We start from the raw sequence: 12,875 nt of genomic DNA, 5'->3' as shown, positions 1-12,875 counted from the left end.
AGAGTTGTCTGCGAAGGAATTGAATAGAAATTCCCTGCAGTGATTCCCTGAGCTGACGTGGGGCATTGCAGCATTCGGTTCTTTTTCCAGATTGAGATTCAGTACATTTTTAGGCAGTGACCGCTGCTTCTTCGTGCCAAAAAATACACTCGACCTTTGTGATTGATGCTTCTTCAGCAGCGAAGCTTTGCTTGTCGGGCTGTGCAGCAGGTTGCAGGTATCAGATGCCTTTCCTGCAGCATCAGCGCATCCGAGGTGTGGTTGCAATCACCTGTCTGCAGATAATCATGATGGAGCTTTGCTGGGATGTTACTAATGAGGGAATATACTTGCAACTGTATTTTACTGGAGAATTGTTATGGTCTTAATCGGGATTTCGTTTAATCTGTAGTGCTTTTATTTGTTGCAGAGATCCGTGCCCAGTTGGTAGAGCAGCTGAAATGCCTTGACCAGCAGTGTGAGCTTCGGGTCCAGTTACTGCAGGACTTGCAGGATTTCTTCCGCAAGAAGGCAGAGATTGAGATGGATTACTCAAGGAATTTGGAGAAGTTGGCTGAGAGATTCCTGGCTAAAACTAGGAGCACCAAAGACCAGCAATTCAAGTAGAGTATTTGCCTTTTATTTCTGTCCCCTTTTTTTCCTGCAAATGTGGTTGCAAGGGTAGGAATGGAAAAAAATGCTGATTGAGTGAATGTTGGTGTCAGCACCGCTGTGGATGTCGGAATAAAGTGTTTCCCGAGTTTGCAATAAACACAGAACCCATTTCATGTTCCCACACGTGTTTCATTTCAGTAATTCCTGGTAGGGCATATGTTGTCAGTAGGGAACGGAACAGTAAAAATTGGCACAGTCTAAAAGGAGTCATTTTCTTGGGAAGCTGGGCAAAGCTGTACACCAGATTTGATGGACAAAGCCAGGATTTCCTTCAATGTCAGTGGCTTTGGTCTGATGTTTTTTTTGGTTTTTTTTTTTTTAGAGTAACTGTTTCTAATCTGTTATACTCTGGGATTTGCCGTTGCAGCGCACTGTTTTCAATATCCTATGCATACTCAGTGTAGGATTTAAATGTTGTCTCTCTGCTAGTATCACTTCAAACCAGTAGAGAAATAAGGCTGATAGTAATTCTGAATGGAGCTGTGCCGTTTGGAAGGATGGGGAACCCCTAGATACTAAGTTGATGGGACTCAATTGAAATTTAAAGCTGTCCTTATTGATAATCAGTTTTCTCACCTGCTTGAAGCATTATTTATGACTAGGTCTGATGATACCTCATTATTCCCCACTTTATTCTTTGAGTTGCTATGACTAACGTGTATCGAATGTGGCTTCGAGGATTCAAAGCCTTCTGATTTACTGACTCCTGCCTTGAGGAAGGGACACAGGTGCTTTTCCCAGGAAGGAAGGAGGCAGGAGAGGACCTGTGGGTGAAGAAGGGGCTGGTGCAGACCGTGTGACACGGAGACGTCGGCCCCATGAGGAGGTGGCCAGCGCCAAGCGCAGCCACGAGGCTCCGGGTGCTGACATCTGGGCTCGGTGGGGTTTGTTGTCAGGGCAGCAGTTGGGGAAAACACCGAACAAAAGCAGCCCTGGGATGTGAATCACTTCTGCTTTGGACAGATTGGGCTGAGAGGATCCATCTGGGTCAGCCTCCGCCCAAAGTGCAACTCACTTTTAGCCTTGTTTGGGCTGGGCTCTATTTGTTTTGCTGTTGTTGCTGTGTTTGGAGGGAGATGGGGATATATCAGCTTTCCCTTCCCACTGGAAGCTTATTTGTGAAAGCCATTAAGCAGGCACAACTTCAGCTTCCTTTCTGTACAGCTTTGATGTCGTTTGCTATAGTTCTTGTTTAAACACACATTGTGTTACTCTGTTGGGAAGGCGCTGTTTTAGTTTTCCTTTATGATGAAAGTGGTTTTGGAACTATGAGGTGCACGTATTCTGCACATGCAGAATTTGAGTCCCAAATGCACTAGTTGTTAACTTACTCAAGAGTTTGGAATGAGGGATGAAACCAACTCTTATCTCTGTGGGCAGCGGTGTCACAGCTGCACGTGGTGCAGAGACATTTGTCCTGGGTCACATCGGTTGCTTCTTTGGTCACGTCTGTCTCTGGGCTGTAACATCCAGAAATCATAGAATCATAGAATCACCAGGTTGGAAGAGACCCACTGGATCATCGAGTCCAACCATTCCCATCAATCACTAAACCATGTCCCTCAGCACCTCATCCACCTGTCCCTTAAACCCCTCCAGGGAAGGGGACTCAACCCCCTCCCTGGGCAGCCTCTGCCACTGCCCAATGACCCTTTCTGTGAATTTTTTTTTCCTGATATTCAGCCTGAACCTCCCCTGGTGGAGCTTGAGGCCATTCCCTCTCGTCCTGTCCCCTGTTCCTTGGGAGAAGAGCCCAGCTCCCTCCTCTCCACAACCTCCTTTCAGGTAGTTGTAGACAGCAATGAGGTCTGCCCCCAGCCTCCTCTTCTCCAGGCTAAATACTCCAGGGATCAGTAAGGAAGCAATTCTAGTTATAACTACCTATCCCTTGCACTGTTCTGCTTGCACAGGGAGGAGGAGCTTGGCTGGTGCCTCCTCTGTAGAGGCTGGAGCCACAATCTCCTTTAGAAGCCCCCAGAAGACCATTTGATCAAAGCCAACCCTCAGATCCTCCTCCAAGGAGCCTGCTGTTACACGACTTGGAGATGCACACAGGCGGGCGGCCGCTCTGTAATCGCCTGGCTGCGACCCTATAAATATCCAGTAATAGCATGTTCTTTCGATAACACGATAATTATGTCGGAAGGTACCGTATCATTCAGAGGCTGCTTACCCCGTCGCTTGGCGTTTTTAGATCTCGTAACACGCTGTCAAGGAGGAAACCTGTCAAGCAGCAACCCTGTAATTTGCATGGGCTGTCATACTCGAGAGCTATCGTGTAATTGCCAAGTTGCTCCTGATGTGTTCATCCAAGGGAATGCTGTCAAGGGCAGGAGGCTTTAGTCTGACCCTTGAAATTGGATTGTGGGGCTTTCTCCACCATCCTTCTCCACGCTGGTAAAAGCAGGCGCTTAAGGGAAAGAGCGAGGTGACGTGCAGGCTTGTGCTGGGTTCCCAACAAATGCATTGGGTGGTGTTTATTTTTCCTGGACATGGCTTTCCCTGCAGGTTTGGAACGTTGGGTTTTGACAGCAAAGTGTGTGTCGCCAGTGATGGGCTTCAAGGGTGCTCGCACGCTGCACGCTTTGAAGCTTCACTGGAGCATCCTAAAATGTTTTGCAGAGGTAGGTGTGTGTGATTCTCATCTTGTGTCTTCGAAGAAGGGGAACAGATTGGGTTAGCCAGGGTGGCGTATGAGTTGATGACAGTTGGATCTATCCCAGGTTTTTCTTGCCTTTAACTACTCTACCGTGGCTGCTAGACTTCACGTTGCCTAGTCCCCTCTAAAAACAGCTTTTCAATCAGAATGGGCATTGAAGAGAGTTATCTTATAAGCTGTATATATTTGTTAAAGCTTCTTCAGTACCTGTTGGTAAAATCCTTGCACAAGAAGTGAGAGCTGGAGGGGAAGGCAAATGCATTTCACAGCCAAATTCTTATAACAGCTGCTGTTATGAGAACTTGATGGTCACAAGGTAGATGTGGTCCTTGCTCCTTAAAGCTCTGCCTCAGGAAAGGTCTCTGGTGTGGCAGTTAAATGGGAGCATCCCTCTTGGCAGGTGCCTGTCCTGCCTGTGGGGAGAAGGTCTGATGTTGATCCTCGGAGGAAGGCTTTTCCCCACAGCAGGGAAACCCTGGAACCTTGAATTCCAGGTTCTCCTCTTCCATGGGATTTTGTGGTAAAGGCGTTTGCCTATTCAAATAATCAGTTAACAGTACAAAAACTGTGGCAAACCTTGAGTGATTCCTTTAAACAGAGAAAATGGGAAAAGGAGGAAAAAAAAAAGAAAAAGGAAAACCTGAAAAGCAAATGCTATTTTAAGGCTGTATTTTAAATCAAGATAATCTTTGGAAGTAGGATACCGAGTAGCAATTGTCAGCTGGAGAGCTGGATGTCCAGGGTATCCCAGCATGAGGTTCAGATGGCTTTCTGGCAGCCTTTGCCTTGCAGTACAAGATGCAGAATGAGTCTGGCAACCTCCAGGCTTGAGCCCTTGTAAACAACAGATGTTCGTGACCGGGATCTTTTAGAAGAGAAGGGCAGGGAGCAGCGTCTGTGTCCGTGCCTGTGATTCTCCAAATTTGCAGTTAGCACTGAACTGTGTCGGGAAAGACTTTGAGGGGAAATCAAACGTCGATTTGAACGAGCAGCTTGTAGAGAAATTCAGCTTTGGTTTTCTTAAAAGTGAAAGGAGAGGCGATACAGGCTATGCGAGAGGTGTTGACAAAAGCATTTGGGTCACGTGGACTTCAGTTACATTATCATCATCATCATAATTATTGCAATTATTATTGTCATCATCATCATTGTTGATAAATATTGTCCCAGGCCATTTTGACCTGTGATTCTTTTTGGTGGAGCAGAGTTCTGAACGTTTTTTTTCTTTCACATAATGGCATTTGGAAGGTTTTTCTATGCATGAAACATTCATTAATTCATTGACCTCACAGAACCCAGAGAGCTGCGAACACACGACCAGCAAAAATTGATGTAGAACCCCAGGGAGAATCCTTGTGATGCTTTTCTTCCTATCAGCAATCCCAGCATCACACTCCATTGGTTGCTGTGATTGTGGCTGCTCTTCCTGAGCGCACTCAGAGGACAAAATTCAGTTGGGTTTGAAGAAGCCTGTACTGAAACAATTACATCTCTGCACCAGCACTGGGTCTTGCGCTGATGGTTTGCAGGGTGAACTTGACAATTGCCCAGATCTGAAAATAACCTTGTTTTCATCTCCTTCTCTGCTTTGTAGCTGATTTTAGCAGGTGGTTCAGGAGAGCTGGGCAGGATTCAGCACTGCAGAGCTCAGACCTGAGCCTGTGGGTCACTTGAGATGGGAAGGATTCCCCCGCCGGGTGGGAAATAAAGCAGTTCCTGGGCTTGCAGGCTCCGGGTCAATATTTTGGGATGTAGCAGATCCCCTTTGATTTGATGGAGAGGCAGAGGGAGGTAGAATGGGAAGCTACATTTTTTGTATGTCCCACCAGGAGAGTTGCTTTAATCCCCTCCATTCAGGGGAAGGATGGTCTGAGGAGTCTTTTCTATTCACACAGATGTGACGTGCCTGTGTTAATTTAAATGTTTCTCTCTTTAGTAATATTTTCAGTCCCATCTGACTCATTCCTTCAGCTTGTGCTTTAAGGAAACCCAATAGTCCTATTCCTGATTCATGGCAGTGTTTTTTTTGTTTGTTCTTTTATTTTAATCAAGTAGGGGGGGGAAAGGGCTGCTTTTTAAGGTGATTTTTCTGCCTTTGCTCTGAAGGGGGGTTGCCTTGCAACGCCCAACGAAGTGTCACTGGGCTTTGTTGCTCTCTTTTCCTTCCCTTAAAGCCGATAAATCTTGGATTGTCTGCCAGTTCCTTGTATGAATGAGTAATTTAATTAAGATGTTTCAGATACTTGGGACTCAATCTTCCCTTCTGATCTTTTGAGACCGGCTGAAACCTTTGAAGTAGAAGTTGCACAGAACCCGATCAAGATAACACCCGAGAAACCACAGCGCTTCATACTTTGTGGTTCCCTGAAAATCTGTGCGCAGCTTCCTCTTCCTGCTCCCAGACACCCCCGATCGCTGTGATCTGCTGTAATTTAGGCTAACCTAAATAAACTCTCCAGGCTCACTATCATCACACGATCTTTATATGAGTATAAATAACGCTTGAAATAAACCTGGAATTTGGCATCTTCCTCCTCTCCTTGCGGGGGAAGTTTGAGTCAAACAGCTGTTGTGAATGAGAAATCGCCAGCACTTTGGGAAAGTTCATAGCCAGGTCTTAAAGTTTTGGGTTGATCTCATCAATTTTGTCTCCAAAGGGTGTAATCCTCACTCTAGTCATTCTGCAAGGTCTGTGGAATCAAGCTCACTCTCTGTTATACCCAGTGCTCCTTATTGCACATTTTTCTGCCCTTTCCCATCCCTCCTGTGGTGACGTGAATCTGGAAGCAAGGTCTATTTGCCAGCTCCTTTGAGAATTGAAATGGTTAATGAAAACCACAATTTGCTTCTCTGCCATCTGCTCGAGGTTATGATAGAGAAGGCTCTGTTGTAAACACTTGGATAACTTTTGCTCCGTGTTGTGAAAACTGTTGCCGTGCTCCACCTCAGAAAACGCTGTGTTTTTCGAGGTGCTTCAACAGTTAATCTGTGTGTAGTTCCAAAGGCTACTCGGAAGGTTTGAAGCAAGGAACTGCCTCTTCCCTTTTCTCCTTAATTTCTCTCTGAAAGCCTTTATCTGCTTTTAGCCAGCACTAGGAAAACTATCACTAGCAAATAATGAAGAGGTTTTGTCTCGCTTCCTTTAAAAACTTTGCTTGGAAGATGCTAAACCTGTATGAAAGCGAGACAGACCGTTTAGAGAAGGTACCAAAGGGGTTAGGGACACTGAGAAAGCAAAGGAATTCAAGCGAAAAACCTTGAAGCGCGGAGCTGTGGCTGCATGAGGTTGAGCTCAGGGTGCGGCGCTGGCTGCGCGGACCCGAAGGTGGCAATCCCGGGCACGGATTGGAAGCGTCGAGGGTTGTGCTTATTTTCTCCTTGCAGGATGGCCTTTCATGTCTAACCACATGGAGTGTGTCAACAACCCATCTGGCGCCATTAGACACCAGCAATTTTACTCACCACGCTTTTCATGGGCTCTTGGTATTCGTGCTATGCGCTGCCTTAGAATAGCTCCGGGAGTTGTGGTGGAGCAGCCCGGACAGCTGGGAATCGTCCGATTAACTATTGCGTCTCCTAGGATGAGAGGAAATGGACTCAAGATGAGGGTTAGATTGGGTGTTAGGAAAAATCTCTGTACTGAAAGTGTGTTAAAGCACTGGCAGAGGCTGCCCAAGGCGGTGGTGGAGTCTCCATCCCTGCAGGGGTTCAAAAACTCTGCAGACATAGCACTTTGGGACGTGGTTTAGTCAGCACAGTGGGGTTGGGCTGATGGTTGGGCTGGATGAGCTCAGAGGGGTTTTCCAATCTTAATGATTCTGTGATTCTGGTTCCATTTGGTGCCTCAGCTTTCTTTAGAAAGCGAGGCACTCGCACCGTGCTGCTCTCTGGTCCCACGCTTGCATTCTTATCTGTAGTCACAGCCCTTGGACGTTGCTCGCAGCTCTACTGAGCTTCTGAAGATGGGGTTGGACTGATTCCTGAGGTGGGGGCATCCATGACCAGCCAGGTTCTCTTAGTGGAGTGATAGTGAAAATTCATAACAAGATGGACAATGCAACAGGAAAATTAGTGGATCGGAACAGCGGGGTGGTTACGTGCTGGCAGTTGTGCAGATGAAGGGTGCAGAGCCTGGAGAGGCTGGTCAGCAGGCTGCATGCAGCTGAAGGACTCCTGCCTGCTCAGAGGAAACCTGCGGCTGCCCTGGTCTTGGGAAGAGGGGAGCAGCGAAGCGATGCAGCAGTAACAGGCTCTTAAGGGCTTCGAGGCAGGATTGTGAAAAGGTAGGAGAGGGTCAGCTGGTAGAGAGCCTGAGCCTTTGCTTCCTAGCTTTCATGCTCAAATTTTTTATGGTGGTTGATTGCAAGAGCTACAGCAAACGAAAAATAGATTTAGAGAGCAAATAAGAAGTCGGATCCTAAGATCTCATCTCAGTCTCCCCTTTTTCAGCTTCAAACCGTACCCCTTGTCCTATTCCTGCTCTCCCTGATCAAGAACCCCTCCCAACCATCACCTTCTCCTTGCACCACCTACAGTGTCTTATTTAGTTTGTTTCCTGACTTCTGCCTTTATCAGTTTGCCCGTTGGCAGAGATGGTTTGTGCACCTCTGAGCCAGCACTGTTCCTCAACAGAGCTCCTTCTAACCCTTCCTTTTCTCCTCCTGCCCTCTTTATGGGAAGAAACTCAATCATTGCTTCTTGTCTCACCTAAATAGAAAGCCCCCAAGCTTTTATTTTATGTATTTATTGCCATCTCTTGTGGTGGCAGCTTCTGTATCAGCATCTGCCCCTCCGAGGGCCGGCTGGGGCCTGGAGATTCACAATTCTATTAGCTGAGCCTCACCGTCGCTAATTAGCACTCTGGCATATTAACAAAACAAACAGTATGCTGCAAACGCTGATTGCAGGAGATCTAGGGGCAGCGATTTGATTTATGTAGCTTAACATCTGGCAGCTTCAACCTTATGCAGTTCTGCATTTTGATCTCTCCATCTGGTTTTGCGCATCAGCCCTATCTGCAGTACGGGATGGTAGGGTACGAAGGCAAATATTGTCTCTAAATAAAACCTATGCCTTCTCACAGCTTATTTCCTATTTTTTTAACTCAAAACACCAGGAGAAATGGAAGGCCAGGACCCTCTTTATACCCTCTCCTGCTGTGCACGCCCCCATGTGCTTCAAACCATGAAGCAGTCCAGATCCCATGCTGCAGTCATTTCCTGAGCCTCTCATTCTTATTTTTAAGGAAAAGAAACAAAGCATTGAGATCAGCTGTTCTCAAACATTAGGAAAAAAATTTTCACAGGAAGGGTCATTGGAGGGGGTTGAGTCCCCTTCCCTGGAGGGGTTTAAGGGACGGGTGGATGAGATGCTGAGGGACGTGGTTTAGTGATTGATGGGAATGGTTGGATTCGATGGTCCTGTAGGTCTCTTCCAGCCTGGTGATTCTATGATTCTATTCTTCTTTACCTAATATTACCCGTATTGCACTACGGATCCAACTGTCAGTGTTATGAGGAAGGTGATGGAAGTCTGCTATGGCTTCACTGTCACCTTCTCCCAGTGTCAGATGTCTCTTGCAGCAGAGATTGCTGTCCTTTTCAGCACAGAATATTCCCTTTTCCATTGGAAAAGGGACACCTCCTACTGGATCAGGGGCTCCAAGCCCCATCCAACCTGTCCTTGAGCCCCTCCAGGGATGGGGCAGCCACCCCTGCTCTGGGCAACCTGGGCCAGGGCCTCCCAACCCTCACAGGAGAGCATTTCTTCGTAAGATCTCCTCTCAATCTCCCCTCTTCCAGCTCAAAACTCTCTCTCCCTGCCCTCTCATCTCCCCTTTTGTGTTGCTTGTTTGCAGGTTGCAGGGTGAATCAGCCGTAACAGGATGGAGAAAGTTCAAAGATGAGAAAATAAATCTCGCTGTGTGAACGTTGCTTTCACCCTTGCTCAGGACAGATAGGGACACTTGCACATAATTGGTTTTGTACATGAAACGTAGCATTTTGTTTTCTATGCAGATGCTGTTTAGCAAGCTGGGTGTCTGAAATCTTTTTATTGTGGTTAAGTCCCAAATGCCTGAGACAGGGCTGTGAAACCTATCGTCAGACGCCGGAGCCGTCGCTCTCCCTCAGGCACTGCAATTTATACACCAATTCTTGGATTCAAAAGGAGAAATTAGAGCCTGTATTTGGAATACTGTGCCTTGCATTGCCTGGTCTGTTTGTTGGGGGACAAGAGCCCATGGCCATGTGAACCTAGTCCTGTGTGGGTGAGGGTGTGTTTTCCACGTGTGCAATTTATAGCCTTCCTCTGCTCTCCTCTCCCTCAGCTAATCCATACATCCCAGCTGCATTTCTATCATTTATAGCTATAGAACATCGTGAACAGAATCATTTTTGTCCGCTTCAGGTGAAGTCCTTTCCAATTCTTGTTTCTTTTTTGTGTCCTTTATAGGAAGGATCAGAATGTGCTGTCACCAGTCAATTGCTGGAACCTCCTGCTTAATCAAGTGAAGCGGGAGAGCAGGGATCACACCACCTTAAGTGACATCTATCTCAACAACATCATCCCACGCTTTGTCCAGGTCAGCGAAGATTCGGGGCGCCTGTTCAAGAAGGTAACTGAATGCTACAACGCATCTTTTTTTGTTTGGCCCTTCTGAAATATAAAGTTTTAGCTATTACTTCTGGTGGATCAATTTATTGTTGACTGTGCCTAACACGTGGAGCTTTTTTTTACTCTTCATGGATAACTGGGCTTGACTTACCTTTGATTTCTGTAGTTTTTTTCTTCTCCTTGTATTTTAGGGTTGTCCAGAGAGTTATCAGTTGAGATCATTGATGTAAATTCAGGCTGTGTTTTTCCCTCTGAACCTGCACACAGTTTTGTATGCGCTTCTATTAAATAAGCAGAAACCCTCCAGGTCTTAAACTCTGAATATCACTGAATGATTTCGGTTGCAAGGGACCTCAAAGCCCATCCAGTTTCCACTCCCTGCTGCTGCTCCATCTCCATCCAACCTGGCCTTGAACACCTGCAGGGATGGGGCAGCTACCAACTCTCTCTGGGCAACCTGGGCCACTGCCTCACCAATATCACCAGGAACACCCAAATTTTTATCTGCCGTGGAGGAGAAACTGCTGTTAAAAGACAAGTTAGGGAGAATTCCCACCATACCAAATAATAAAAGGACATATTGTCCTTCAAGGCCAGGTTGGATGGAGCTTGGACAGCCTGATCTAGAGACACGTGTCCCTGCCTATCGCACGGGGCTGGAACTGGATGGTCTTTAAGGTTCCTTCAAACCCAAACTACTCTAAGATTCTCAGGAAGAAGGAGAAATGCAGCTGAGATCTCTTTTGTTAGCCATGTCCCCTTTCTTTCCCTTTGATTTCCACATGGAAAAATAGGTGGGACAGTGTGGGCGGGTATTTTCCTATTAAGAATCTGCTCTTCCACTTGAAGGAACCAGATATGGAAGCTTTGAAACTCCTATTAAATGGTAATGCCTCATCTCTTCAGAGATTTGCCAATCGCTGTAACATCTGCTGGTTAACATGTTAAAACATTGCAGTTCTAGCTTTGAAATCAATTTCTCATCCCCCGCTCCCACCCCTTTGCAATGTGATGATCTCAGAGAATTATTTCTAGTGCTGCCAGGCCTGGAGACTGGGTTTGCTGAAGGACTTGAGCTTTGAAAGAATACTTTTGTGGAGACACATCTGAAATCTCATTGTCTCTGAGAGAGAAATGGAAGAGGAACACTTGATAAAAATCCTTCTAGTGTATTTTCATCTCTTTTTGCCTTCAGTGGTGTCAGGTGTTATTTTAAAAAAGTCACATGAATAGTGTGTGACTTCGAAATTAAAAGCATGTTGGAATTAATAGTGTGTGACTTCAAAATTACAATCTCTTCATGTGCGGCTGGCAGTAACTGGAGACCTTGTCGACTTTTCACTCTGGTTTTGGCAGGCTTTGGAAATATCTTAAGGGAAGAGCGTTGGGATAGTTTTTAACATCTCTATATTACTTCCATTGCCCAAGAGCGTCTCTGTAGTGCAGCCTGTTTAGTCTGTGAGCAAATGAGCAGTGCTGGATATAATAATACCCATATTGTGTGGGGTATTTTGTTTTCAGGTGTACTCGAAGCAGCTGTGCCTTGCGTGGTACCTGCGAGCAGGATTTGCTCCTTTGCAACAGGTTTTTGTGTGTGTTGGCAGCTGATTTCTGTAGGGAATGAACCTAAGTGAGGTGCCCGTGTGCTGTTTTGTTCCTGGCCGTGGCTGTGAGTATTTCTTGAATTTTTAATGGATGGCAAGAAGGTATAAAAAAATACATTCAAGTGGCACCTTCTGCTCTTTTATTTTTGAGACGTTACCCAAGCAGATGAGGAGCCGTCTCTTTTCCAAGGAACATCACACTGAGGCCTTTTTGACCTTTTAAAACTTTGTGGTAATTACATTATGGTTGATTAGATACTTACACGGGATTATTGAATGGCAGTTACTCTTCAATTCCTTTAATCCTTCCAAAGGAGAAGTAATCTCCCCGCTGAATTTCAACAAGGGCTGAGCTTGAGCAAGGTGGCCGAGAAAATGCCTCAGCGTGTTAGTTCAGGGCAAGTGTTTCCATCCCAGTTTGGCTGGAAACAAACGCCTTAATTTTCAGTCCCTTGTGTGAGCGTGGTCTCACATGATTTGACTTTATTTTGGGCAGCAGGACTTGAATAAAAACAAATAACTAACCAAAACCGAAACAGCCCTCTGGTTTCTTTCTCGCAGACCAAAGACAAACTCTGTATTAATTTGTGCAAACAAAAAGGGACTTGTTACTGAATTCTGAGGCCTTGCTGTCTGTTTGCCAGGCAGACCGAATTGGGTGAAGGCCAGAACAGGTATTGGATTGCTGTTCCACTTGTGCTGGATGGATAAAAACCAAAAATTGCATCCTGTCTTATCTAGAGACTCTTAGTTAGGTGAGATAGCAGCTGCTAAAGAGAGAACTTGGGCTGAACTCGGATCTGCCACTACTTGTGTGTTTTCACTGGAATCTTTTACCTCCCTGAGCTGCAAGAAGTAGCCTAAGCGGCTAGAAAAGCCAGCGTGGATGTCATGTGTGAATTTTGAAATGAAATCCTGGGGCGTGAGATTCTTTTTGCTGGGTTTTTTATAATGTAGGGCTTTCTCAACTCAGCGCTTTGTGTCACGCTGGGGTTGAAGAGGTGAGCTGGGAAGAACAGACGAGATAAAAAGGACGTGCTTCGGGTCCCTCTTGTTGCTCAGCTCTCGAGTCGCTGTGTCTGGCGCTCTCTGAAGTGGTGAGATTTTTCAAACGGGAGAGATCTAAGTAGAGCGTGCAGCTGTAATCCAGCCTTAGGGCTGCGAGGGGCCTGGGTGGGTGTGATAAGGGCCATGCTGGGAGGGAAACGCATCCCCAGGGGTGGCGGAGATGCTGAGGGAGGCAGGACAAAGCCTGAGGTGGGCAAACGAGGAGCGTCCCTGGCTAGAAGGGCACCATTCGTGGTGGCAATGTGGGATTGGTCTCTTCTAGCAGCTGCAGTGGA

At 46.3% G+C, this 12,875-nt stretch overlaps 1 protein-coding gene across 6 annotated transcripts in view; it reads left to right on the top strand.

Annotated features, from left to right (window-relative positions):
- The window catches only part of SRGAP2 (SLIT-ROBO Rho GTPase activating protein 2), a 97,196-nt gene that overhangs the window by 31,402 nt on the left and 52,919 nt on the right, over positions 1-12,875 (top strand). For 5 of the 6 annotated variants that reach the window (XM_069876080.1, XM_069876079.1, XM_069876078.1 and 2 more), the window contains 2 exons: positions 410-602; positions 9,767-9,929. In XM_069876080.1, the coding sequence (XP_069732181.1) occupies positions 410-602; positions 9,767-9,929 (356 nt within the window). The remainder of the gene's footprint in view (positions 1-409; positions 603-9,766; positions 9,930-12,875) is intronic. The other variant, XM_069876081.1, reaches the window with a different exon arrangement.

This window comes from Phaenicophaeus curvirostris, chromosome 24 (genome assembly GCF_032191515.1).
Source record: "Phaenicophaeus curvirostris isolate KB17595 chromosome 24, BPBGC_Pcur_1.0, whole genome shotgun sequence".
Classification (NCBI taxonomy): Eukaryota; Metazoa; Chordata; class Aves; order Cuculiformes; family Cuculidae; genus Phaenicophaeus; species Phaenicophaeus curvirostris.
This window is presented reverse-complemented; position numbering and strand designations above follow the sequence as displayed.